Genomic DNA, 24,829 nt, shown 5'->3' on the forward strand with positions numbered 1-24,829 from the left:
CAAAAGGATGCATGAGCTATCATACCCGGTCATATTGCTTGTTCCTTTTTATTGGACCCACAAGCTATAGTGATCCTGGGTCATGCTTCGGCCCAGTGGACCCAGAACTAACGGTGCTTTTCAATATGTGATGGCTAAGTCTGGATTGCATTAGCGGTGTTCTACCGTGGCGTAAAAAAGGCCAATTACCGCCATGATACGTTTCTTCGAGCCTGGGAATTGGCATGGATGCAGGGATGCTCCGACACCATGAATGAAGTCTTGGTCTCATTCCCTATCTCCTCAGAATCCTGAGTGATATGAGATATCATGAGCTTATTCGCGTTGACATAAAAGGCCAATCGTCAATGCAGCTGTGTTAAATATCGCTGTAATGAGGTGGAAATTTTGATGCTTTGCGAGCGTGCTCTTACCCTGGGAAAGATTGATCGACTTTCCAAATGCAATCTAACTGGAATTTAAAACGGGATGGTTACCACTTATTTTTTTTTCCCTGGGCTCACCAAAATCAAACCCAGTGAGCATGTATCCCTTTAAATTTAGGTCAACTTTCCTCAAGGCAGAGCCGGCCAATCGGGGCATTAAAGCCAGGAAAGGAAGGTGCTACTCCTTAAAGGCTGGGAAAGTCGGAAAGACATACCCGACGTGCGAGGCCCAGCCATCTCCTTCATATTCGATACCATCACGCTAAACTCTATCTACCATCCTCATTTAACACCCATAGAAACAAGCCATGCAATTTCAAGAACAGCGGCCCCGGAATCTCTCCCGAGATTTGCTTCTTACCCACACTACGCACCACTAGAAGCGGCCGTCGTGGGGGCTGAGCGAGGACGCGGAAATATATCACAGTCGTATGCAACTCGGACTCACCATGCAAGGGGTGCAAAGCGCGGAAAGGTACTCTTACCAAAGACCCTGAGACCTCTATGGAGTCTATTGTCTGGCCCCGCTGAGATTGTATATTACTCACATGTGCTCGGGATTTAGGGATAGGACTGGCGCCGAGGGTCAATTCAAGAGCGGATCCCAGCTCAGCGAATCTTCCAGAATGCTAGCCTTAGTATATTTTCCGACCCTGAACATATTTAGTCACCCCGACATGAGCCAGGCAAATCCGTATTTTTATTGGCCGTAAATTCCACATGGACGTCCCTGAGAGCGACAAATCGAATCATCTCTTGAATGTATTTTCAGAACCAGCCGTCTGAGAGAAATCAAAATCCGCAAATATCGATGGTTCATCAGCCAATTATCTACGGCGAAGCAAGATTAATTCCCGCTGGTTCTGTGTTTGCAACTCTAAAGAATGGTAGCAGCATTTCTGCCCAAAACAGTATAGCGTAGAATGCATACCCTCCATAGACGTAATGTTTTCCACCAGTCTTGACCTAGTCTCATTATCTGCCGAGGCTTTCCCAGAAGGCGTCACATCACATTGAATTTTTTAGCCAAGACTTTCCTTCCTCATCTCTGGTTCGCGGGACTTCGAATGGTGGCTAGTCCCAATTTGGATCACACGACGTAAGTGACTACCTTTCCCTTCGCAGTCACTTTCTGGAGAAAGCAGGAGTGCAAGGAGCAAATTCGGAGGCTCTCATGGTGGCATGCTAGTCGTCTAGTTCAAATTCTCGCAGCCATTACACGGGCTTCACATTGGCTTGACCTACTGTCCGCTGAGACCATCAATCCTATTGACTGTTGTGTGCTGTTATGTGAGGCCTACGCTAGGGCGGTCCGAGAAGGTAAGACGAGGCCCAATGAATTCATCCGAGGAATTGCTTTTAGAAATCACTGTCAGTTCGCTCTGTTTTGGCCTGTGACTTTCCATTTTAGAGCTCAGAAAATGTTTTTATGCTTCACCCTCCGCCAAGTCTGGAGTCGCCTCATGAATACTTAGCCGTTGGAAAGACGGCAGGCAGGCAGTACAAAACAATCAGACGAGCAAACCCAGAATTATCTGAACTTTCCAAGATTTTAGTGCCTACCGACATTGTTTTATCACCCAGGCGCTAAAGGTCAGAGTTACAAAGTAAGAAAGACTTCAATAGTGAACACATTTCTCGGGACGTCAATACTTAGCCCCACTCGCTAGCTTACACTAGATGGACATACATAGCCTGGTTATTGTCCTCTTGTAGACACTCGCCAAAGAGGCCCTGGTGGGATCCGATGCTCCAAAGGGACTGCTTATTGCAAAACCGCTGGAGATTAGGCTGGCCCCCAATGCCGATCCGAGCTGTGACTTGCTTTGAAACGGTAACATTACAGCTCCACCCGGGTTTTCCCTATGGAGTTCGGACCAACTATAACTGCAAGAGGATGCTGCATCGGTTCATTGATACCTGGTGATCACCCGGGTCAATAATATGGCTGTCCGCCTTGGCTCGTGCTGATCCGCGAAAATATAAAGGTCCTCGGTGATTCTCTATTTTGTGTCTAACTACCCAATATCCAATAGTTTTGCAAACCAAAATAGTATCACCCAACACGCGTTTATTACTCTTCTTCCTCCCAGAACTATGAATTCCAACCAGCCAGAAAGAACCAATGGCAATGCACCGGATGAACAAGGTGTGGCATCTGCGAAACAGCGTCATCGCCCTTTAGTTCAAGGTCAGTATAGTCACATGACCATATTCCACGAGAGGCCCTATCTCATGCTAAATATAGGACTCTTCTCCTTGTCTGAGCCACCTAGTGTCATTTATGAGGGGTACAAGTTTTTCCAAGCGGACCCAATTCCCGGCGAAACGGCTTCATGGACAAAAGTGGAGCGAACACAAATGATCATGAAGCAGGATGATTTCTGCTGGATGGTCCAGGAGCGGGCAAACAAAATCTCTGCAGCCCAGCAATACCTATTGTTATCGGAAATTCGCCAGGCGCACGTTAATCAACTGATTGCAGAGAAGCGACCCCTTAATCCCGAGGTGGAGTGGAGTTGCGTCTATGCCAAGGAGCATGAGGAGCCCTTTAAAGCTCGCAATGCACACCGCAATGACTATGAAGTTGTCTACATGCAAATAATTCTGATGCAGCGACCTGTAAACACGAGTACGCATTGCAGGACGCCGATGGGGGATCTCGTGGACCTGGGTGCCCACTTTGGAACTCGGCCTGGCAGGGAGAAGTGGGCTAGTGATAAGGTAGACCATGATCAACGATGGAGTGTTACGGATGAGAAAGAGACAACGCATGAAGAGTCAGTTCACCTCTCCTGGTGCCACCACCTACATATTCTATAAGTCTTGCTGATTCCTGAACAGAACGCATAGTACCCAAGCCCATCTAGATAATCTGGGCCACGTCTCAGAGACGGACATTGAAGAAGGCACCGCTTTGTTTCATTGCACGACATCAAATCAAAATTCCACCGCCGATGAAAGTCCACCCGATATGCGTTATGCGTATCAGCGGCCTTCGCTCAATCACAGCGAGCCCTTTGCTGAAGGACAACATAGGGCCAGCCGATCCGATTCCCGCTTTGGGTTCAACCATGAGCAAAGTCCACTCGTTATCGATAGTTGCTCGGTAAGAAGTCTTTCTGGTACTTCGCAAGATACCGCTATGGAATTTGGACGAGTCAAACGGCCGCGAGAGTCCATTGCAGGTTCTGTTGTTGACGGGAGATGTGAAAAAAGGATGTGTATTGATCGAATGGATGAGGAGGAAATATGCCGCCAGCTTCTGGAGTTTGAGGCCTGTATAGACCAGTGGAGGAACCGGATACACGAGCTGCGGGTGCCGATCCGGGGCCTTCCTAGCCGACAATTCTATCAATAAGGAGCGATTACCGAGCCCGAAAAGCAAAGACCGCATACTAAATATTGGACTTTTCGAGGTCAGGTGATAAGTGATACCTAGGGATAATGGGTGATAGACGATATTAATGGGCTGTATATACAGTCGGAGGCTCACGCGAAATGATAATATGGACTTTACTCATATTTAGCCATGGATCTTCGTTTTATGCGCCCCTTAATTGTGCCTGACTTTCCAGTCCAATCTGGAAGAAGCGATCCTCCGGGGCTCTAACTAATTAGAAATTTCAACTACCGCAGGAGGCAGCTAAAAAGGGGAACTCATTTTTGAACAGGTATGGCCAATTATAATAGGTTGAAAGGGCAAGATTAGCTGAAAGAGGCTTCCTGCATATTCCGATTATGAGAATACAGGACTAGCGTGAATTACGCGTCCACGTGTGTCGAATGTGGAGATATTTCCTGCTTTATAGCTAACCAAATTAGAAGTATTCACCAAGGCGGTCAGAAGGGCGGTCACAACGGGCCTAAGGAGTCGGCATTATACAGAGCACCCCTTCCACCCTCTCCACCTTGCCTGAACTTGTTCCAACATGTCAGCCAGCGACGGTGTGATATCAATTGCTGATCTCATAAGCCGTCATCGCCGGCATTTGGCCAAACCATTATTCTGGACCTCTCGCCATCTAGAAATGGTGGGATGCCGATTTCAACACATTTACAATACCTTCCCGAAGGCGCACATTCACGACGACCAACGGTCACCAGATGAAGGAGAGTTTGAGGCGCGGTCACTTGCCAGGAGCTTTTCGCTCCAGGGTAAATTAGACGCGCTCACAAGCATTTTGCTGTCCATGGGGAGAATTCTCAAGCAGAGCAGGTGAGCTACAAGTCGTTGCTCAGGGGTGGATTCTATGATTAATCACTGACATCTTATGGGAATAGCAACGGGCCTTGTTTTTTTTTCGCAGATCGCCCTGTTCATCAACCACAATACACCGTGTTTTATTGCCGCAACGAACTTAACGAATCTGTCTGTCAAGAGGCACTGCCTGTGATTGGCTATTTGAATTACACAAATGTCAGTGGTACTCGTTGGCACAAATGTCAACGCCTGCGTTTTGACGGAAACGATGATTCCACTGTCTCACGACTCCGCAAGGAGAATTTCGTTCGAGTCACTCCAAAGGAATGGAGAGAGGATCCCTACTTTTTGTGTGTCCTGCTACAGTCGATAGCGAAAACAGCTTCTACCCTGGTAATAGCTTTTGTTCTCTAGGGCCCCACTGCCAAGGCTCTAGCGCGGATCATTAATTTAGGGGGTTTACAAAGTCGAGGGCCACTGTAAAATACTGTTTACCTAGTACAACCATTACCAAACTTGATTATGAAAATTGGCATTACGGTTGTCGTAACACCGTGTACCTTAGCCATCAATGGGGTATTTCAACCTGCCCCATAATATTCGTTCTTTCTTCAGTCAACCAACCTTTGCATCCAAGATTGTTTCCGCTTAGTCCTATCCTCGATCCCATTCGCCTATAGCGATTACTAGCCTATACTGTCCCAGCTCGCGCCGACAGTAATTTTATCGCATTTACTTTGTGTTTTGGAGTGCGCGGCTCGGCCGTGAATTACGTTAACCTATCCAAAATGATTAGTAATCTGTCGTGGAAAAGTGGAGAGATTTATTACAGTGACATGGGATTGGTCCAAATCCAACCCATCTTTTCTATGTGTTTTATATGTAATCTGCGGGATTGCGGGTAACACCTGGACATTGGTATTGTCACTCGAATACTCCGTTACACCGCCATGGGACAGCTCAACCTGCCCCTTTTCCCATTCGTTCGAGTCTTTCCTTTCTTCAATCAATCAATCTTGCTTCTGATGATTCCGGTAGTTCTCATTGGGCCATATGCATACTAGACTATACCGATTCAGCTCGCTTTGACATAATCTGATTTTGGAACCTGGTGGAATTTGACAGCGCGTTCTACCAGCATAATCGACTTGTATAAATTCTCGTTTCTCCCAGGCCCTTCTTTTCTAAAGAGATTAGAATGTAGAAGAAGGAATAGAATGAAAATCATTGAAACCTCTGCTATAGACGAAATCCTATGAAAGAAACCCTCCCTGATGCGTGTCCTAGAACAAGGATACTACCATTAATCGCCGAGCACGTAGGCCGAGACTCTGTTGGAAGCCATAGTACCTTTTGGCCATTTAACGTTATCCACTGCCCTTGATTAATAGAGATCTCAAAATTAACATCAGGCGAACAAGAAGTATAATCGCCACACAATGACGGAATATTAAGAGAGCCAAGATTCGTTCTTAGATATGAACTATCTGGTGAAAATTCCAAGGCAGTGATAAATCCCTCGAGAGTGTGCTCGAGAGTGTGGTGCAGCGCCCCCGTTACAGGGTCCCAGAGCCGCACTGTATTATCGCTAGAGCCAGACGCCAGCAGCCGGCCGTCGGGCGAGAAGGCCACCGAGTATACCGAATTTGAATGGCCCTCGAGAGTGTGGTGTAGCGCCCCTGTTGCTGTGTCCCAGAGCCGCACTGTGCGATCGACGGAGGCAGACGCCAGCAGCCGGCCATCGCGCGAGAAGGCCACCGACTCTACCGAAATTGAATGGCCCTCGAGAGTGTGGTGTAGCGCCCCTGTCATAGGGTCCCAGAGCCGTACTGTGTCATCGTTGGAGCCAGACGCAAGCAGCCGGCCGTCGGGCGAGAAGGCCACTGAGTATACCGTACCTGAATGGCCCTCGAGAGTATAGTGTAGCGCCCCCGTCGCCGGGTCCCAGACCCGTACTGTGTCATCGTTGGAGCCAGACGCCAGCAGCCGGCCGTCGGGCGAGAAGGCCACTGAGTTTACCGAATTTGAATGGCCCTCGAGAGCCTGTAATTCTGCGCTCCACTTTTCGTTAACTTGTGGTAACTGGCTTATCCAACTAGGAAGTTCAGTTCCGAACTCTCTCCGAACTATGGCCGTTCTTGGTGCAAATACCAGCCCTGAGCAATATAGCTGGAGAGGTGCATTATTAGCTATCTGGCGATTTTTCAGAATAAAGCGCTTTGCATCGTATAAAAAATCCGACATTGCCGAATCAGCGTTCCCCTATATCTATTAGTGTGTATTAGATATACCTGTCTATAGAACTTACGGGTATAACCGTTTGGAGTGCATTAAGAATCCCTACTACCTCTGACATGAGACCTAGTAGGCTCATTGCTTCTACCCAGTGCAGAAAATGTCGGCGTAGGAAATTCCTCTGGAGAAATAAGAGAGCGTTATACATCACCGCGTTCAAGTCTCTACATTGCATTAGATGATGTGCCCAATATCGACAGGCGTATTGCAATTCTGGAGGAAGGCAGTGATCAATAGTCGTGCGATCAGTCTCCGCACGTTGGCTTCCATCGCTCGGCAGTCCACATATATTTTTCCGCAGATTTTGACAGAGAAAGATACATTTCATAGCTAACTTGTAATGAATCTCTTTCTCGTCTACCCCAAAGGGAGTTTTCTCACGGGTTTCTGGGTCGAGAAGAAAGTCCCGAAAGGACAGGTGGAAAAGCCGTACCGGCAAAGTCTTATCATCTGGCACACTCAGGACTGAATGTAGTGGGTCAAGTCTAAGCTGAATAAGCCTTTCACGGACGTTTAGAAGTCTCGAGAGTGCAGTAACTGAAAGTGGGCTCTCTAGGGTCACGATTGTACCAACCACCTGGTGAAATTGCTGAACCAGCTGCTCCTTCCGGCTCTCGATTTGTCCGTTAAGAAGCCGATTAAGCACAGGAAGATACGTTCCACCCAGTTTAGATTCGTCATTTTGCTGTGCAAGAATCTCAGGAAGAATATCCTCTGGGTCCCAATAGGGATCCTTAAAGATACGGCATATCGTAGCAGCGAAGATAAACAACGGAACGGATAAAGCCACTAGCTTTTGAATATTTAGGGGCCCCGGCCAGTCGATAGGTAGGGGAGGATATCGCTCTTCCCTGATTTCTGAAAGACGAAGATTCAAAAATAATGACAAATCATGCTCAATAACTTCCTTCGGGATCTCGTGGAGAACCAGGTCTTTATAGTCGTGGTTTGCAAGCTTTTGGAATCCCAGACGTATTGGTAACTCGGGTCTGCTAGTCAACAGAATTCGGAAACGCAAAGCCTCTGGATTTTCTTGAAACTGCGGTAGCAATCGTAGTACAAGTCGCATATCATTGTCCTCGTCACATTCGTCTAGTGCGTCAATCACTATGACCACATTAGGGATCGAGAAAGAGGACGAAGTTAAGTCCCGTAGAGGTTGAAGGATTAATTTGTCAAACTGTTCCTTCAGCCCTTTCGTTGCGATGTCAGAGTTATTTTCGATTGCTTTTCGAACACCACGGGTCAGTTGGGGGACGCTCTTTTCAAGTTGTCTTGTAATAGTCGGAACAAGCCTTCTCGCATTCCCTCTATCCCCCTCGCCCCTTTTGAAGAAGAAGCTTGCCCCTAGTATGTTCTCTTGTTTAAAGCGTTTCGCCACGGTGCGAGATATTGTTGATTTCCCTGTCCCAGCCATACCATTTAACCAGAAGATACACTTCCCGTGTGGTGACACAGCCCATTCTGCAATCTCGTTGAGAAGGTCCGTCCTAGTGCCCGGAAGACACTCATCTTCATGCTGATTCGTATAAGAGTCAAACTCGGCTTCATTCGCAACTAATAGCTTATCTAGAGGGTCTGCACTGGTCAGTAAGTCTAACTGGCCTTGTAACTGTCACTATTTACCTGCATGAAGATTGAACTCTGCATTGATTGTGCCATGATTAATGCCTGTTTGCATGCCAGAATTTGCATTCTGAAAATATACCGTGGCTGTCGTCATAAGGATAGCAATGACGTGAGAAAGTCAGGAAGAACATACGGACGTGTGTAGCGGGGTATGTGTCGCCACGTGACAGTGCGTTTAATGTTGGAGCAGTGTCAGTACTGGGTCATGTACTTCGTATGTGCTGTCATAAAAGGCGTCACAGTTCGTTTCCGGCCTACTAAATTCGGACCAAAAGGGTAATATTACAAGGTAGTTACGTGACTGTACACAGGCACAGCAAACTGGCCCTCAACTTTGTATACCCCGCTAAATTAATTATCCGCGCTAGGGCCTTGGCGGTGGGGCCCCTGAGAATAAAAGCTATTACCAGGGTAGAAGCTGTTTTCGCTATCGACTGTATCTCTTGCCCAACTTCAGCAGCGCCGTGTGAAGCCCTCTAGGCCAACAAGTCATTTGGTTAGTGCTCCCTACTGATGAGAATTATCCCAAATCTCGCCGCTCACATACCCAAGTCCCGGCTTCTCATAGCAAGCCCCATGGATCGAGAATTTATACATCTTTATGAGGCTACAATCACCTCCGACCTCCTATGGATGCTTGATAACCCGACAGCTACCACGATAGAGGCAACCTTCCCTATTATCAAACGCAGGCAAATCCCGTTCAGACCCTTCGATACCTTCCAGGAGCGACTCTGGGCTGAGCTGTCGGTTAAAAATCTTTCGCCTCATGTTCCAAGCAAACATAATACTATGAACCAGAACGTTTAAACGACCGCACGAGCAAGAAGATGATGAAAGGTGTAAGCGGAGCCGGATATCTTGAACGGCTTCTTGTAATTGAAGGCCACCAAAATTCCTACTGACGATACGAGACATCTCCTAAAATCATGTCAGCAAAGCCTCACCAGAGGATAGGTATCGTACGGATTAGTCCATTGCTGCAAGGTCTGCTAGAATCTCCGATCAGTGGCACGCAAAGAAAACTGCTGACCCACTAGGACTCCTACGATATTGACAGCTGAGATGACATATACCGAAAGGAACCATGTGTGGACTTCAAGGAGATGCGGCAGATGTACAATAGGACATGTATTGATTGATCAGTGATAGTTGCCCTTTCAGCTTGGCCTCCGGGCGTTAATGAATTGTGTGTCTGTGTGTGTGTACCAGACGTCCGTGATGTGGCGTGAACAACAGGAATTCATGTATCTTTCTTTACCAATACAGTTGCTTACTCTGGCTTTGGAAAAAGTGTCTTCGTCTCAAAAATGTGTGAGCTATCAATGACCTCATGACTTGTGTCTTGATTGGGACTGACCAGAATTTCGCCACGAGTGCTTAAGATCGCTCAAATTTCTCGCTCTCGCCTTCTTTCCCAGCATTGTCTCTACTTGAAGTAATCCACAAAGTCCCCATTCCACTTGGTCTTAAATATGGCGAAAAAAAAAGGATTTTGTAGTAGAAAGATGCATGAGAAGTCCTCTTCTAATTTTGAGCTCCCATGTCCGCGCGGGAAGAGTGATGTATCGAAGGACGCCCCCACTCATGAGCTTCTTCAAGCTCTAGCAAGGTACCAGTAAATTCTCAGCAGTCAGTGCGACGCTAAAGTTTTGTAGCCTACGTTCCGATTCAAAATATAGCGATTTCACAATCCTTTGTGGGGATGATGAATATGCAGTACACAAAAGCATCGTATGTACGCGGTCGGACTTCTTCTCCAAAGCTTGCGACGGTGGTTTTAAAGTAAGATCGTGCTGATGGAAACAATTCAAGCCTTTCTAACTCAATCTACTTAGGAGTCTTCTACAGACACTATTCTTCTACAAGAAGAGCCAGCGTTGGTTGAAGGCATGATTGATTATCTATATTCTTTGGATTACCAGATACAAGATTGTCTTTCCGAATCTGAACATGAAGTCCCCGAGAAGCCGAACATAGATGACTCAGAAAGCACCATAACCTTTGCCAAGCCGAATCCTCCAGATGCAGACAGCTTAGCGGATGGGAACAGTCCAAGCGAAATTGAGCCCGTTCAGGACTCAATTGACGAATTAGATCCCCTGTCGTTTCACATATTGATGTATTCTCTGGCAGACCGAATGTTTATTGCAGGGCTGAAAGAACTATCGAAGAAAAAACTCGAGCGAGGACTACTTCGGCGGCTGGATGTGAACATATTCCAGGATGCTATAGTAGAGATATACAATTCTACTCCCACAAGTGATCGGGGTCTACGAGATTTGGCAATTGAAATAACTATGAATCACCTCATGGAATTGAGGACCAGCAACGAAGCAGCAACTTTACCTTTTCCAAACAGTTTGTTGAACACTGTGCCACAATTTTCTTCGGATTTGCTTATTGCAATAATGGACAACACTGTTCTTGATTGGAAACAAAGCGGCGTTTGCAGGAGGAACTGGACTCACGAGTCCAACTTCGGATAGGTGAATTCAGAGATTTCGGACGAGTACAGGCTCATTTTCTCCATCACCCTGTTGACATTTTGCGCGCTGTCCTCAGCATCAAGCCAGACGGTAACAATAATTGCCTCCACCGCGGTAACCAATGCATGATCTGGCACATTTCTCCCCAGGTCCAGTCTTTGACAAATGAAATTTGGTAACTCCAAAGATCTAGCTCGAGAGGCCAACTGCTTATTAGAGGCATAAGCCTGAAGTAGGTTCGTTCCATGCTCTGGATATGATATTAGAACAATTCACTATGGTGACAAGAGGTATACTCACCTGTGATCTTACCTTCGCGATACCAACGAAGAAGCAGCATGCTTGCTAGAACTTTATCTCCCAGCAAGGAAAGTCGCTCGTTCCCTGCGATTTGTAGCCCAGCCTCTCCTAGAGCCTTGACCATCAAGCCTCGATTTTTAAAACGATAACCAATCAGGCGCTCAAAGTCTGGATCCATGCTGCATCACTGACTTTGTATCGGTATCGAAGGTTCTAGGAGCGCGGCAGCTCCCAGGAACGGTCTAGGTGTCCTAGCACCGACCTTAGCGTAGACAGAATAGGTCTTCACGGCTTCAGGACCGATTTCTGAATGTACTCGCCAACGTACATGCCACATGGCGTACATGGAACTGCAGTAATCACATATACGAACTTCCGCCCGTGTCTCAGAGCCTGCTCTTTTGATCAAGAATCCTATGTAGTACTGGCAATGGACTAGGAACACACCGAGTCACCAGTCCAAGGGAGTGTCATTCGTACACTAACATGGACAACGACGACGAGATCATATCGCAGCGAGTAGTACTTCGATTGATGTATTGAGGTAGCCGGCGTGTAGGTTAAAGGCTCTGCCGGCTACTTGAGCGCTCAATGCCAGCGGCGCTTCAGAAGGCTAGTTGCAGACTTTTCGGAATTCGACCCGGGAGGAGACAGTAGTGCATCTCATCGCCATGATCCTGAACACATGGTAACTGACACAGTACCAGGAGATTGGTTTGCACGTGGGGGATAGGATAGTTCGTTAGGACAGCGTGGATCAAGGCACCAAAATGAATCTTAGATCTATCTGCCGCCCCCTCCCCCCCCCCCCCCCATAGTGTTTAAAGATAGCTCCGATTCCACAGGCCGGCTGAAAGAATTTCAGAGACAGATGCGATAAGACTGTGGCCCTGAACTGCAAAATGTAGATTAATAGAGGATAGATCTTCCTTTCTCCTTTTCCATTACTGAATTACAACTGAATTTTTGTTGACCTGATTCGAAATGCTTGTAGCAGAATCTGTGTGCTTGTTGTATTACAAGACGTATATGCAAGGAATGGAATCTTCATTGGCTTTGATGGCTTTTATTTCGTCATCAGGCCTTTGATTTTTCACACTTTCTGAATACCTACCTACCTTATTCTGTTTCGGAGCATAAAAATTAGCCACAATTTCTACAAAGTCGACCCAATCTGGCTAGCGATAAGGCCAGAGAGACGAGCGAAGACGGCAAACCGAATACGTCCTGTATGACCTGTGTAAACAATCGTTGGCATGTGAATAAGTGATTCACATCAGCAGCAAGCTACCCTCTATAAGAGGGTTTCATGATTGATACTGTAGTTCGTTCTAATTTTTAGTCTAATTTGATCCACATTCAAGTAATCCTCAATCGCTGATTGGATAACAAGAGAAGTTAGAATCTGAACGTGTATTACTTATTACATAGATTACATAGTTACCCCCAGGTCTGTATTGGTATGTAAATTTAAAACATCCGACACCCCATTGCCCCGCCTCTAGAGCAAGTATCTTAACCTTCAATTACGAGTAGTCGAGTCAAGATGGCCCCAAACCTGGCCCCTTCAAAGCATGAACTGATCTATGACATGATTCACAGTGGTGAATTATCTATATCGCAGATGGCACAGGCCGCTGGCTGCAACAGGAGTACCATCCTAAGAATATCTGCCAATTTACGGATGTTTGGGAGCGTTAAAGCGCCGCCCAATAAGGGTGGACGACCCCGCAGCATCACTCCAGCCATGCTAGAAGCTCTGTGCGATCACCTGCTCGAAAAACCTACCTTGTATCTCGACGAGATGGCGATCTTTCTTTGGGATGAGTTCGCGCTTCAAGCAACGAAATCGAGCATCAGTCGTGCCCTTGCGTCCAAAGGCTGGTCAAAAAAGACTGCTCGTGTTAAGGCCCGAGAGCGCAATTTAGAGCTTCGTGACGAATATACCCACTATATCTCGGACTTCCAGTCTTATCACCTTGTCTATGTAGATGAGTCCGGGTGTGATAAAAGGATAGGCTTCAGGCGAACGGGTTGGTCCCCACTGGGTATGGCACCCGTTCAAGTGTCTAAATTTCATCGTGATCAACGTTATCAAATACTGCCTGCATATGCACAAGATGGCATTATTCTGTCTCGAGTGTTCCAAGGTTCAACTGACGCGTCCGTCTTTGAGGGTTTCATTGAGCAGCTTCTCCAGCACTGTGGGAAATGGCCCGAGCCGAAGTCCATATTAGTCATGGACAACGCATCCTTTCATCACTCGGATCGAATTGAACAGATGTGCTCAGAAGCTGGCGTAAAGCTTGTGTATTTGCCTCCATATTCTCCGGACTTGAATCCGATTGAGGAGTTCTTTGCTGAGCTCAAGGCCTTTATCCGGCGGAACTGGCAATCCTACGAAGATAACCCGGATCAAGGATTCGACAACTTCCTCGAATGGTGTGTTGACGTCGTTGGTGCGAGGGGGAAAACTGCAGAGGGGCACTTTAGGCACGCTGGCCTGGTCATAAAGGAGATGTAGCGCAGCTACTTCTGCAAATTTCGGAGCTAATGACTGGGACATTTTTTTATGTGGGCATCATTGCAAACCGCGCTGTATTGTCAATTTTTATCAATATCCATAGATATTAAACGCATAAATTACTAGGCGCATGGATACCGTCCGACTATTTAATTAATATAATAGTAGACGTTAACACACAGATAGGGTATTTAACCACCCGCTAAGTCTTAAGCTTGCAAGATGTCCTAAATGCGTCGACCCATCTTCCCTGACATTCAATTCTTCCATATCACGAAGGATCCTCTCGATGTATTCGCCTGCACCGCTCAGTTTCATGATAAGGGCAATGGCGCGGTGGACGTCGAGAAGCCGGGGCGATGGCGGATCTACTGTTCGATGAGGACTAAGGGTCAGTAATCGCGTGACGGGAAATAAAGGGTCACGTAAGAAAGGACTGTGTTCTGTCGAGTCAATCCTATACTGGTGACGTATGCCAGTGCGTTCGAAATATATCTGAAATTCACCGAACAACCGGTGGTAGTCCAGTGTTAAGGTAAGGGCATTTGTGGGGCTGTCAATGTTTGGTCCATCGATCAGATGGATTATTCCGGGATCGAACATGTCCAAGATCTGAAGAACATCTTTCTTTGAATCGCTCTAGGCATGGAATTAGCACGATCAAAATACCAATACCACCAATACCAGTGACCGGACATACCAAATCTGTATCTCCAGAAGCTATCGTCGTTAGGCAATGAGGTAAAATGTGGGCAACTTCCAAATATTGAAATTGATCACTGGCCTCATCCTTTAAGAGCTTCCCGTCATCGTCTGCACAAGATTCCGAGTTCTCTGCAAAACGTTCTCTGGCTGCTACTCTATCAAACTTCCGAGACACTACACAGCGGTGGCGATCGCGTACAAGGCAGCTCTGTCGCAAGACAGATACACGCTGCCTTGTTCCGGTCGGCGTTGAGCTCTGCAGCGATGATAACGACGTGGGAGTTGGTTGTGGTGTCTTGACTGACGATGCTCTAACTGCAAATGCGAATCAACATGTGCTCAATATAGTTCCAGAACATGTACATGTGGAGAAAAAACGTACGAGGAAGTAGAAAGTTTTCAACAATATACTCAGCAAACTTTTCTAGACCTCCGTCGAGCATTTTTATTTTTTCGGGCTCCCATAAAGAAAATCCCTCCAGGTATAGCAGGGGGTGCGTGATGTCGGACTCAGCAGCATGTCCTTCGTCCGAACACAAAGCCTCGTAGATGTATGAAATAAAGAAAGTCATAAAGGTATCTGGAGAGGCAACGTGCTCGAGAATGGCCTGGACAAGTGCCGCAGGCCTATAGCCCTTTCGAACGGTCTTCTCCGGGCCATAATGCCGTATAAGCCTGGTCACAAGGTTCCTTGCAGTCTCGTGCTGTTGTGGTGTTAATGAAAAGGGTACTGAGAAGTCCAAAACCCCCTCGAGAGAAGCTTGGTGGCGGTGTCTTGCCATCTTTGTGAACTTATGAGCACCTTTCGCGGTGACTAGCGAAGAAGACGATGACGACGACACGTGATGATACTCTTATCGGGTTTAGTGTCGGCCCGAGGCCGGACAACGTAATCCACGATGTGTCAATGTCACTATCGAAATCTGCCTCTGGCCAGTTTGATTTTCCCGGGAACCACTACCAAGGCACTAGCGCCTGTCCCCGCAAGTTACATTACATTCTATTCGAAATCAGTCATACCTCTGCACTCTTGTGACTTGATATCCGGAAAATAAATCCGAGTGAGGTGAGGTCTGATTGGATGAGTGATGAGCGACCCGCTTTTCAGACCGCTTTCTACAGTGGCGTCTGACAAGTCTGAGACAACCCATTTTACCGCTTTTACCACCGCCTTCCATATATAGTTAGCCTACCTAGGCACGCGTTGCAACACGCTATTTCAAACAATAACAAGAGTCATAATACCCATTTCAACCCCTATATTATACACAAGCTCCATTGAATATGCCTCCAATTCGCCGTGATAATATGGCAGCACGTCATCGTGGGTGCGAATTGGCCCCATATGAACGTACTAAGCTTATAGAGCTTAAATCAATTGGCTGGTCATATAAAGAGATTCACGATCGATATCCTTCGATTCCAATCTCCACAATCAAGTCCACATGGCTTAGATCTAATCAGAAAGGGCCCTCGCAAGAGACGTTACCCCGCTCTGGCCCACCAAAGAAGCTTAATGAGGAGGATAAGGAGAATATCCTTCAAGCGATTGACGATAACCCATGCGTTAAATATGATGAACTTCTTGCAACAGTTGACCATAAGGTCTGTCGAGATACGATGTGGAGACTTCTTCGCGAAGAGAATAAACGGGAATGGCTTCGTCTTCGACGCCCAGCGCTTACTGGTAGACTGGCCGTTGTATTTTTACAATACAGTAAACAGGAATTACCGTACGCTTGCTACCTGGTGTGCCCCTCAATGCATGGCATAAGGCAAATTCTCTCTGCTACAACCTGCCACAATCTGCAAAATGTCATCATCTGAGATCAGGGGAAATGATATGGCTCCTAGACTTCCCACTTCGAAGCGTCATCCGATCCGGGATATCATTAAAAGCCGATGCTTACCGCATCTCAAATGGCCGAAGGAAGTTGAACATGTCAAGCCCCCTTTCCTGTATATCTGACGTGTCTCGCATGCCTTGCAGAACAACGCATACTTGCATTTTCCCCCTCCCACCTTCCAGGCTATATAAATGCGCATGGGGGAATCTTGCCTCTTAATGGCTCATGATTTTTTCATTCTTTATCGTTCAACACTATCCTCGTCACGTTAACATGCCAGCGAAAAAAAAATTCCAAGAAGCCCCAGACGCGAAGGGAGTCCAAAGCTACGTTACCTGTCTTAAAATCTTCGAAGATTGACTATAATCAGCCGCTGTCCTCGTAAGCCTTTTTCGTTACTTTGGTGTCACATTTATTCTGACCTTTTAAATGACCCTACGAATCGCAATTTATTACCCTTGCGATCGGGAACAAGCGGTATAAACTGCCAGAAAAATTTCTCAGTGAATACCCACAGCTTCAGCGCCAATCGTTTTTATGTTCGGAAATTGCATTACTAGATGTCCACGAAGATGCCGGCCATACTTTGGTGCATTTCTTATATTCAGGGAACTACGAGACGATTTGCTCGCCACCCGATACTGACACAAACGGCATCGCAGAAGAGTATAGGAGAAGCATTCTAGTTTACCATGCATCCAGAAAGCATGGGATTTTGGGTCTCGAACCACTTGCCAAACATTACGTTGAGCAGTTCGGTGAAGAATTGTCTCTGTATGACGTACTTCGCCTAGCAAGGGATGTATTTTCAACTCTCCCTGAAGGCGAGACTTGGCTCCCCACTTACATCAAAAGCCATTTACTGCGGCTGAAGCTTGGGAATCTAAACACCAACCTGCTAGAGCTTTATAGTGCTCTTGGTCATGATCATCATTTTGATAATATTGTCATGAAAATGGTGGTTGACATGCTGTCCGAACACATTTCGGATGCTACCTTGAAAAGTGGTGAGAGTCCTCCAAACGATTCAGTCAAATGATAGGTGGCTGATTTTATCAATTAAATCTAGAAATATTTATGGCTAACGCGAGACACTTAACAGCAGATCCTGCCGCCGAGGACCCTGTTATCGAAGATCCTGTCCTCAAAGATCCTGCAGCTGAAGAGCCTAACGTCGAAGAAGCTATCGTCGAAATGTCTGTCGAGGAATGGATTATTGATAAGCCCTGCTCAGTGGAAGGTTTGCCTGATGTCCCTTTACCTCTACAGTAGTATTCAAAATCAGATTTACCTCTACAGTCTTTGACTTTCATTCCCGAACCCTAGCTTGAAACACGCTAGTCTAATTTTAGCCATTCCCCATCCATCCCTTTCACACCGTATTGTATTCTCTGCCCAGGTGGTAATGATGGAAGGGTCATTGTTATAATACCGTAATTTGCTTTGGAATTTGATAAAATCTTTCATGCAAAGAAATCAAACAAATGGGCAATTTGGCAAGATCCTCCCCCCCAATTCGACTCGTGTTTTGATCTCCCCGTCATACGCAGACTTCGCTTACGGCTCTTTTGACATCCAATAGAAGGCTGCATTTGCCACAGAGTGCTAATACTGGTAGTCAAGATACTTTTTTATTCTTGTGGCTTCTGTTATCCTCTCTTATTTTTCATTCAAGGCCACAAGGATATGCTAGAAATAGTACGAGAAGAGCTGTACATGGAAGAACAACAGACTGGAGAAGAACAGTCGCAAGGGAGGGCATATGATGGGAAACGGAATGCCGTATCCTCCAATCAATATCAATGTCCATCCATCTGTCTGCCGCCACTGGGTTAGACATTCCTGTCACCCAGATGGATACTCACCGGAGTATTCTGAGCTCACTCAATATTCCTGGGCCCAGAGATGAAGCGGTCAAGGAATACAGAGAAGTGCAAAATCAGCTTCACCATTTTACACCCTCTTCTTAATTCTGGGCCCCACTGCCAAGACCCTAGTCTAGAAACTGGGTGGTGTTCAGTGAACCACAGTATACTGATACAATCTGTACCTCTCGATTACGATGACAGAGTCGGGGGAATTGCTGCATCCATGATATTGTGCAATATGCCACTGCAACAATAGTTGTCCAGATAAAGTATTTGTAATAAAGATTGTGGTAGACTGCCGAGCGGGCGCCGATTGACGTTTGGTGATGTGGTGGTAGGATAGAAGAGAAAATTATCCCATATAATTTGCTAGAAGGGTAGAAGCATAGAATACATTGTTCTGATCTGCCTGGCCCTTTTTTTGAGGGAGAAAAGGGAAAAAAGGACCTTAGATATATAGGGAAATAAACGGAGAATTGGTCTGAATGGCTAACTCAAGGCGAAACGCAGGAATGATACACGCCCTGATGCATGTCCCAGGGCCAGAGTTTTATCTCTAACCGCGAAGCAGCTAGGCCGGTACTCGGGAGGCAACCACAACACATTTTTGTCTTCAAGTTTTACCCACTGCCGGTCCAGTCCAGAAATGGAAATCGTGGCATTTGTTGCGGGTGGATGTAAAACGCTATGGCTAAACCAGCGTTGAACCTCGAGTGATGAGAAAGATATACCTGAGTTTGAAATATCTGAAGAGGACTTTGGATCAGTCATTTTCCCCTTGATCCTTGACGCTATTAGGGCACCCGTTGTGATATCCCATATCACCACTGTGTTATTTCTGGAAGTCGACGCAAGCATCCGGCGATCAGGAGAATAAACCACTGACGATACATCATCTAAACGGCCCTGAAGCTTCTGCTCTAACACTCCCATAGCTACATTCCAGAGCCCGACTAACTTGGCCTTGGAGGTAGACAATAGATATTGACCGTCGGGAGAGAATGCAATCGAGGCAATTGAATCCGAATAGCCACGCGTCTGCTGCTTCGTATCTGTAGCAGTGTCCCAGAGCCGGACAGTGCTATCATTGGAGCCGGATGCCAACAGCCGGCCGTCAGGCGAGAAAGCCACACAATTGACCGAATCCGAATGGCCCTCGAGAACTTGCTGAAGGGTGCCCGTCGTTGTCTCCCAGAGCCGGACTATGCTATCATTAGAGCTGGACGCCAGCAACCGGCCGTCGGGTGAGAAGGCCACCGAATTGACCGAACCCGAATTGCCCCCGAGAGCCTTGTGAAGGGTGCCCGTCGTTGTCTCCCAGAGCCGGATGGTCTTGTCCCAGGAGCCGGCCGCCAGCAGCCGACCATCGGGCGAGAAGGCCACCGAATTGACCGAACCCGAATTGCCCCCGAGAGCCTTGTGAAGGGTGCCCGTCGTTGTCTCCCAGAGCCGGATGGTCTTGTCCCAGGAGCCGGACGCTAGTAGTCGGCCGTCGGGCGAGAAGGCCACAGCTTTAACTGGATTGGAATGACCCTCGAGCGTTTGCTTCAGATCGCCCGTCACCGGGTCCCAGAGTCGGACTGTCTTGTCATAGGAGCCGGACGCTAGCAGCCGGCCGTCAGGCGAGAAGGCCACAGACCAAACCATCTCTGAATGGCCCTCGAGAGCCTTGTGAAGGGTGCCCGTCGTTGTCTCCCAGAGCCGGATGGTCTTGTCCCAGGAGCCGGACGCTAGTAGTCGGCCGTCGGGCGAGAAGGCCACAGCTTTAACTGGATTGGAATGACCCTCGAGCGTTTGCTTCAGATCGCCCGTCACCGGGTCCCAGAGTCGGACTGTCTTGTCATAGGAGCCGGACGCTAGCAGCCGGCCGTCAGGCGAGAAGGCCACAGACCAAACCATCTCTGAATGGCCCTCGAGAGCCTGTAATTCGGCACTCCATCTTTCATTAACCTGTGGCAACTGACGTACCCAACTAGGAAGATCTGTCTTGAACTTTGTACTAATTATTGACGTTTGAGGTGCAAAGATCAATCCTGCGCAATAAATCTGAAGCGGTCCTTCATCCGCTATCTGGCGATTTTTCAGAACAAAGCGCTTTGCATCATGTAGAAATTCAACCATTACGGAATCATTGTCCCCCTATGCCTATTAGTATCAACCACAGGTGGCTGTCTACTATGTTACTTACTTGTATAACCGTGCGGAGAATATCAAGCATACTCACCACCTCCGATATAAGACCCAACAGACTCATCGCTTCCACCCAGTGCAAAAAATGCTTCTCAAGGAATAGTCGCATTTCTCCCATCTCGGAAGGTGGAACCTGACTTTGTTCGAGATGGTGTACCCAGTAGCGGCAAGAGTATTGTACTTCTGGTGGTAGGCACTGGTGGATATGTTGAGGGTCGATATCTACCCTATGCGTTCCAGGGCTTGCTAGTTTGCAGATGTCTTTCTGTAGACGGTCCTGCATAGTTTTGAGACAGGATTTAGTAATTTCTTTATGCCTTTTTGGCATATCCACAAAGAATTCGGTTCTAGACTTGATCAGAAAATCCCGAAATGATAGATGTAGAATCCTAACAGGATGGTCTCGGTCATTGGGAATGCGTAAGACCGAACGGAATGAATCCAATAGATTGCTGATCTGGTCTGCTCCTATCCCAAGGAACAGCGAAAGCGCATTTATGGAAAGCGGAACAGCAAGAAGGATGATGGAGCCGATTATTTTGTGGAACTCTTGCAGGAGCTCCTGCTGCTCTAACTCATCACTCTCTTGATCATCAAGCAGTCGCGTCAGAACTGGCATGTACGTCTTATCCATTCTTGAAACATATTTGGATTGGTCCGTTAGAAGCTCTGCGAGGCGCAACTTGGGTTCCAATTTTGAATTTCCAATATAGCGGCACATAGTGGCTGCTGAAATAAACAGGGGAACAGAGATCGTGACCAATGCTTGGATGACATCATCGCCAGGCCAATTTGGGGAAATATTTCTGTTCTGCCTGATCTTCTCGAAGCGGTTTTGTAGGAATAGATATATATCAGGTTCTGTTGCTTCTTCGGGTATCTCATGAAGAGCTAGGTTCTGATATTCATGATCCGCGATGTCTGAAAAGCCGAGGCTGATTGGAAGTTCAGGCCTGCTAGTCAAGAAGATCTGAATATGAACCGCTTTGGCCTTCTGTATAAGAGGAAGTAATCGAATTATGTTCTGGATATCTTCATCATTTTCACATTCATCCAAAGCGTCAATCACGATCACGGCGGTCTGAGAGTATCGGCGGAGGTGGTTAAGATTGAGCAGCGGTTGAAGGAGTAGTTTCTCAAATTGCTCCCCGAGTGATCTTGACACAAGGTCAGGGTCATGATCAAGTGCCTTTTGCACGCCAGACCGCAGCCCAGAAATTCTGAGGATCAGTTGTCTTGTTAATGTTGGAAAGAACTTTTTCGCGTTCCCTCGGTCCCCTTCCCCATTTTTAAAGAAAAAGCTGGCGCCTAGATGGTTGGTATCCTTGAGCGACCTTGCCAGAGTCCGAGATATTGTGGATTTTCCTGTACCAGCCATTCCATTCAGCCAGAAAATGCATTTTTGGGACGGCGACCTAGCCCATTCCATTATCTGTTGGAGAAGCTCGGTCCTAGTACCTTGGAGACATTGGGATTCGCCTCGATCATCGAATGAGTCAAATTCTGCCTCCGTCACGCCTTCCAACTTCCCAAGGTTCCCTGCATTCACCCAAGGTTGTTAGTTAGCTCGAGGAAAGAAGGGTTTCTTTTCTGGACAAAGATAGATAGATTGAAAAACTAATTTACTCACTATTGCCATCTGAGCTCCCGCTCGGGTCTAACAATAAATCATCCAGCCAGGGTGCAATGTCATCGAATGTCTCAAGATAGACCTTTTTCAAAGGCAGCTTATCTACCTCTGGATGATTCTCCCCTTTCTTAAGCAAGATGTAGTGACCGTGGCTAACGTCCTCCTCCTGCTTACAAAGCCACTTCAAGAGTGAGCCAAAGTTGGGATCAGCTACGCCTCCCCCACAGCCAACAAAAACCACCGTCCTTCCTCTCAACATGTCATACAACGTCTGCCGTACGCGGCTGTCTTCACGCTGTACCTCATAGTACTGCCGCAAATCTAATACAACATGATTCCTGTTCTTCCAGTAGCCGTGAGGGTGAAATACTACATTGGGTAGCTCTCTTCGGCCGAAGCGCACGAGGTCTTGCGGTTGAGAACCATCTAGGGGTTGCAAACCGCAATGGCTCTCGATCAAGCCATCGTAGTTCGTCGTCATGAGAGTAACCCCAGCTCTTTGGAGTTCCCCTAGACTGTCGAGAATAGCCGGAAATTCCACGTAGTCATGGAGGCGTTCAAATTGTGTGCTGAGCCAATCTGCAAAATTGCTATGTTCGTCCATGAATCGTGTCACTTTGCCAGCAACTTCGAGAACATCTTCGACTGTGCTGTCGGTATCATCGAGCGCATTCGTTGCCTTTTCAAATGCCTTCTGGTTGCCCCTGTAGAAACTCGGCTTTTCTCTTTGAATGTAGTCGAGGCCATTCTGAATGAAACCCTTCCACGTCAATCTAGTCCGGTTGCTCCCGTCATTGTTCCTCGTTGAAAAAAGGGTCACACCCGAACCAGCGCATATGGCGAGGTTTCCGCTTTCCCGCTTATCCCGAAGTTTTTCCACAGCCTCGCGCTCTAGACGCTTCGCGTCCTCCTCTTGCTCCTGAATCTTTGCCAGTCTTCTAGCCTCCCAGGCCTCCCGGACCTCCGCTTCCGGAGTGCAGTCGGCCATGGTAGTCGAATTTAGCTTCCCCTGCTGGGATAATTAGTCGCAATGATCAGTCGACGTTCCGATCTGACAGGTTGAAGGCTGGCACTGCCGTATGCGTATTCGCCGAAGTTTGGTCGCGGACCGTCTATTGTATGCGCAGATCAGATCAGGTAGGGTCCAACCGGACCACTCCAAAGGAAATTAGATCTCCTTAAAACGCAGGCCCGCTGAAATAGGAACCGTCGGATAACGAGGAGCGTTGCGAGGGCAAAGCGGTGATAGATTGCGCGATCAGTTTAAGTGGGAACGTACTGGGCAGGCTTGAGCAATTAGAGAGAGGGGTCTGGGTGAGACTCAAGGAAGGGGCTGATGTCAAAAGAAAGAGAGCGTCGGGTCATGGTGTGGATAAATAGGAGGAAAGGGAAGGGGAAGTAGAAGATGAACAAACCAAGGGTGAGCTAGATTTCTACGTCACCGTACTGCTGTTCTGGAAGGGAAAGTGAGAGCATGACCGATCCTCGAGGCCCACTCTAGCTTGTGTTTAAATGCTTTGCATCTTCATCGATTGTTCTAGCCACCATGAATCTTGTATACAATTATGCCCTAGACGTTGGTGATGTAATAAGTTACGGAAATGGATTATGCCTCGTGATACAGGAAAATATTTATTCCGGTGCTATTCCTAATACAGACTAACGGAAGCTGTAAGTTACTGATTCCGCATTGAGCCTAGCTTTGCCGAGTGTGCGACGATTAATTGCCCCGCGAACGTGTACCGATGCGAAGATACCTACTACATACCAACCTGAAGAAAATAATCCAACAAAGCCTTGCGATGTTGGTAACGATCTACAAACTCTTTTCTGTCCGTACTTGGGCTATTAAATACTCTTAAGTATAGTCATTTATGGTTTGCCGTTCAAGAAAGAATCTCTGTGTTTAAGAGTGTTACTGTACATCATTCTACTCATTGCACTTTCTCATAGTAAGTCAAGATCAGCAAGGCATTCGTATAATTCGAGGCTTCAAATCCGTTGTTGATGGAGTATTTGGCATCGCTTGTATCAGGAAACGAGAAAGGAGATACCTCTGGGATACACCAGGTGCTCCTAGATGATTTACAAAATTGGTTTCTAGATATTCTCAATGCGCGTGATTACAATTACTCATGTAATTAATTTAGCGATCTACTCATACGCTGATGAAATACAAACACGTTTGTAAATTTTATGTACAGCTACTGCAGAACATCGGGGATTGTGGCGAAACAGCTGCTTCTTAAAGGCTGCTTTCCTGCTCTCGGGCTCCGCTGCCGAGGCTTTAGCGTAGATCTTCCATTCATTAGACCTCTATAAATGTTTAAAGTGTCATATTGACAGCTGAGATGACATATGCTGATCGTAATCGTATATGTGCTCAAAGGAGACACAGCATATTTGAGGATATGTATAGCAGATCATTGTTTTAGTAGTAGCCCTGCGGTTCAGGCGCCGGGCGTCAAAATGTGTGTCTGTCTACTCCATTTTCCAACTTAAACTACTGATTTAGGTCAACATCTCTGTTTATATTTGGTTAATTGATAGAGGGCTGCTTCCACGGTCTGTTTTAAACTCGCGGTAAAGACCTGAAACCGTGGAGCAATCCAAATGCTTGCCTGAAGCCGACAAGTTGAAGTCATCTGCCTTGATTCTGGAGGAGACTCACCGCTCTTAGCCATGAGAAAAAGTGGCTCTCAATCCATCGAATTACTTCAATT

General features: G+C 47.0%; 8 protein-coding genes across 8 annotated transcripts; 3 read left to right on the forward strand and 5 right to left on the reverse strand.

Annotated features, from left to right (window-relative positions):
• Window positions 1-2,522: 2,522 nt before the first annotated feature.
• Window positions 2,523-3,248, forward strand: N7466_001452 (uncharacterized protein; the record flags this gene model as incomplete). Its single annotated transcript, XM_057160850.1, has 2 exons — window positions 2,523-2,616; window positions 2,674-3,248. The coding sequence occupies 2 exons, from the start codon at window positions 2,523-2,525 to the stop codon at window positions 3,246-3,248; spliced, it is 669 nt and encodes a 222-aa protein (XP_057024135.1).
• Window positions 3,249-4,357: 1,109 nt separating this feature from the next.
• N7466_001453 (uncharacterized protein) lies at window positions 4,358-5,043 on the forward strand (the record flags this gene model as incomplete). Its single annotated transcript, XM_057160851.1, has 2 exons — window positions 4,358-4,644; window positions 4,710-5,043. The coding sequence occupies 2 exons, from the start codon at window positions 4,358-4,360 to the stop codon at window positions 5,041-5,043; spliced, it is 621 nt and encodes a 206-aa protein (XP_057024136.1).
• An 825-nt stretch (window positions 5,044-5,868) lies between these two features.
• On the reverse strand, window positions 5,869-8,684 carry N7466_001454 (uncharacterized protein; the record flags this gene model as incomplete). Its single annotated transcript, XM_057160852.1, has 3 exons — window positions 5,869-6,891; window positions 6,938-8,529; window positions 8,633-8,684. 3 exons carry the CDS (start codon window positions 8,682-8,684, stop codon window positions 5,869-5,871), a joined length of 2,667 nt encoding a protein of 888 aa, XP_057024137.1.
• A 2,336-nt stretch (window positions 8,685-11,020) lies between these two features.
• N7466_001455 (uncharacterized protein) lies at window positions 11,021-11,520 on the reverse strand (the record flags this gene model as incomplete). Its single annotated transcript, XM_057160853.1, has 2 exons — window positions 11,021-11,292; window positions 11,343-11,520. The coding sequence occupies 2 exons, from the start codon at window positions 11,518-11,520 to the stop codon at window positions 11,021-11,023; spliced, it is 450 nt and encodes a 149-aa protein (XP_057024138.1).
• A 2,517-nt stretch (window positions 11,521-14,037) lies between these two features.
• Window positions 14,038-15,353, reverse strand: N7466_001456 (HNH endonuclease signature motif containing protein; the record flags this gene model as incomplete). The annotated part of the gene is made up of 3 exons (XM_057160854.1): window positions 14,038-14,505; window positions 14,567-14,886; window positions 14,954-15,353. The coding sequence occupies 3 exons, from the start codon at window positions 15,351-15,353 to the stop codon at window positions 14,038-14,040; spliced, it is 1,188 nt and encodes a 395-aa protein (XP_057024139.1).
• A 502-nt stretch (window positions 15,354-15,855) lies between these two features.
• On the forward strand, window positions 15,856-17,690 carry N7466_001457 (uncharacterized protein; the record flags this gene model as incomplete). The annotated part of the gene is made up of 3 exons (XM_057160855.1): window positions 15,856-16,288; window positions 17,081-17,425; window positions 17,488-17,690. 3 exons carry the CDS (start codon window positions 15,856-15,858, stop codon window positions 17,688-17,690), a joined length of 981 nt encoding a protein of 326 aa, XP_057024140.1.
• A 1,085-nt stretch (window positions 17,691-18,775) lies between these two features.
• N7466_001458 (WD40 repeat-like protein) lies at window positions 18,776-21,905 on the reverse strand (the record flags this gene model as incomplete). Its single annotated transcript, XM_057160856.1, has 2 exons — window positions 18,776-20,380; window positions 20,475-21,905. The coding sequence occupies 2 exons, from the start codon at window positions 21,903-21,905 to the stop codon at window positions 18,776-18,778; spliced, it is 3,036 nt and encodes a 1,011-aa protein (XP_057024141.1).
• A 193-nt stretch (window positions 21,906-22,098) lies between these two features.
• On the reverse strand, window positions 22,099-23,094 carry N7466_001459 (SIR2-like domain-containing protein; the record flags this gene model as incomplete). Its single annotated transcript, XM_057160857.1, has 1 exon — window positions 22,099-23,094. One exon carries the CDS (start codon window positions 23,092-23,094, stop codon window positions 22,099-22,101), a length of 996 nt encoding a protein of 331 aa, XP_057024142.1.
• Between the last annotated feature and the right edge of the window lie 1,735 nt (window positions 23,095-24,829).

Source organism: Penicillium verhagenii (genome assembly GCF_028828195.1).
Source record: "Penicillium verhagenii strain IBT 33310 chromosome Unknown utg000003l_segment0_segment0, whole genome shotgun sequence".
NCBI classification, from domain to species: Eukaryota; Fungi; Ascomycota; class Eurotiomycetes; order Eurotiales; family Aspergillaceae; genus Penicillium; species Penicillium verhagenii.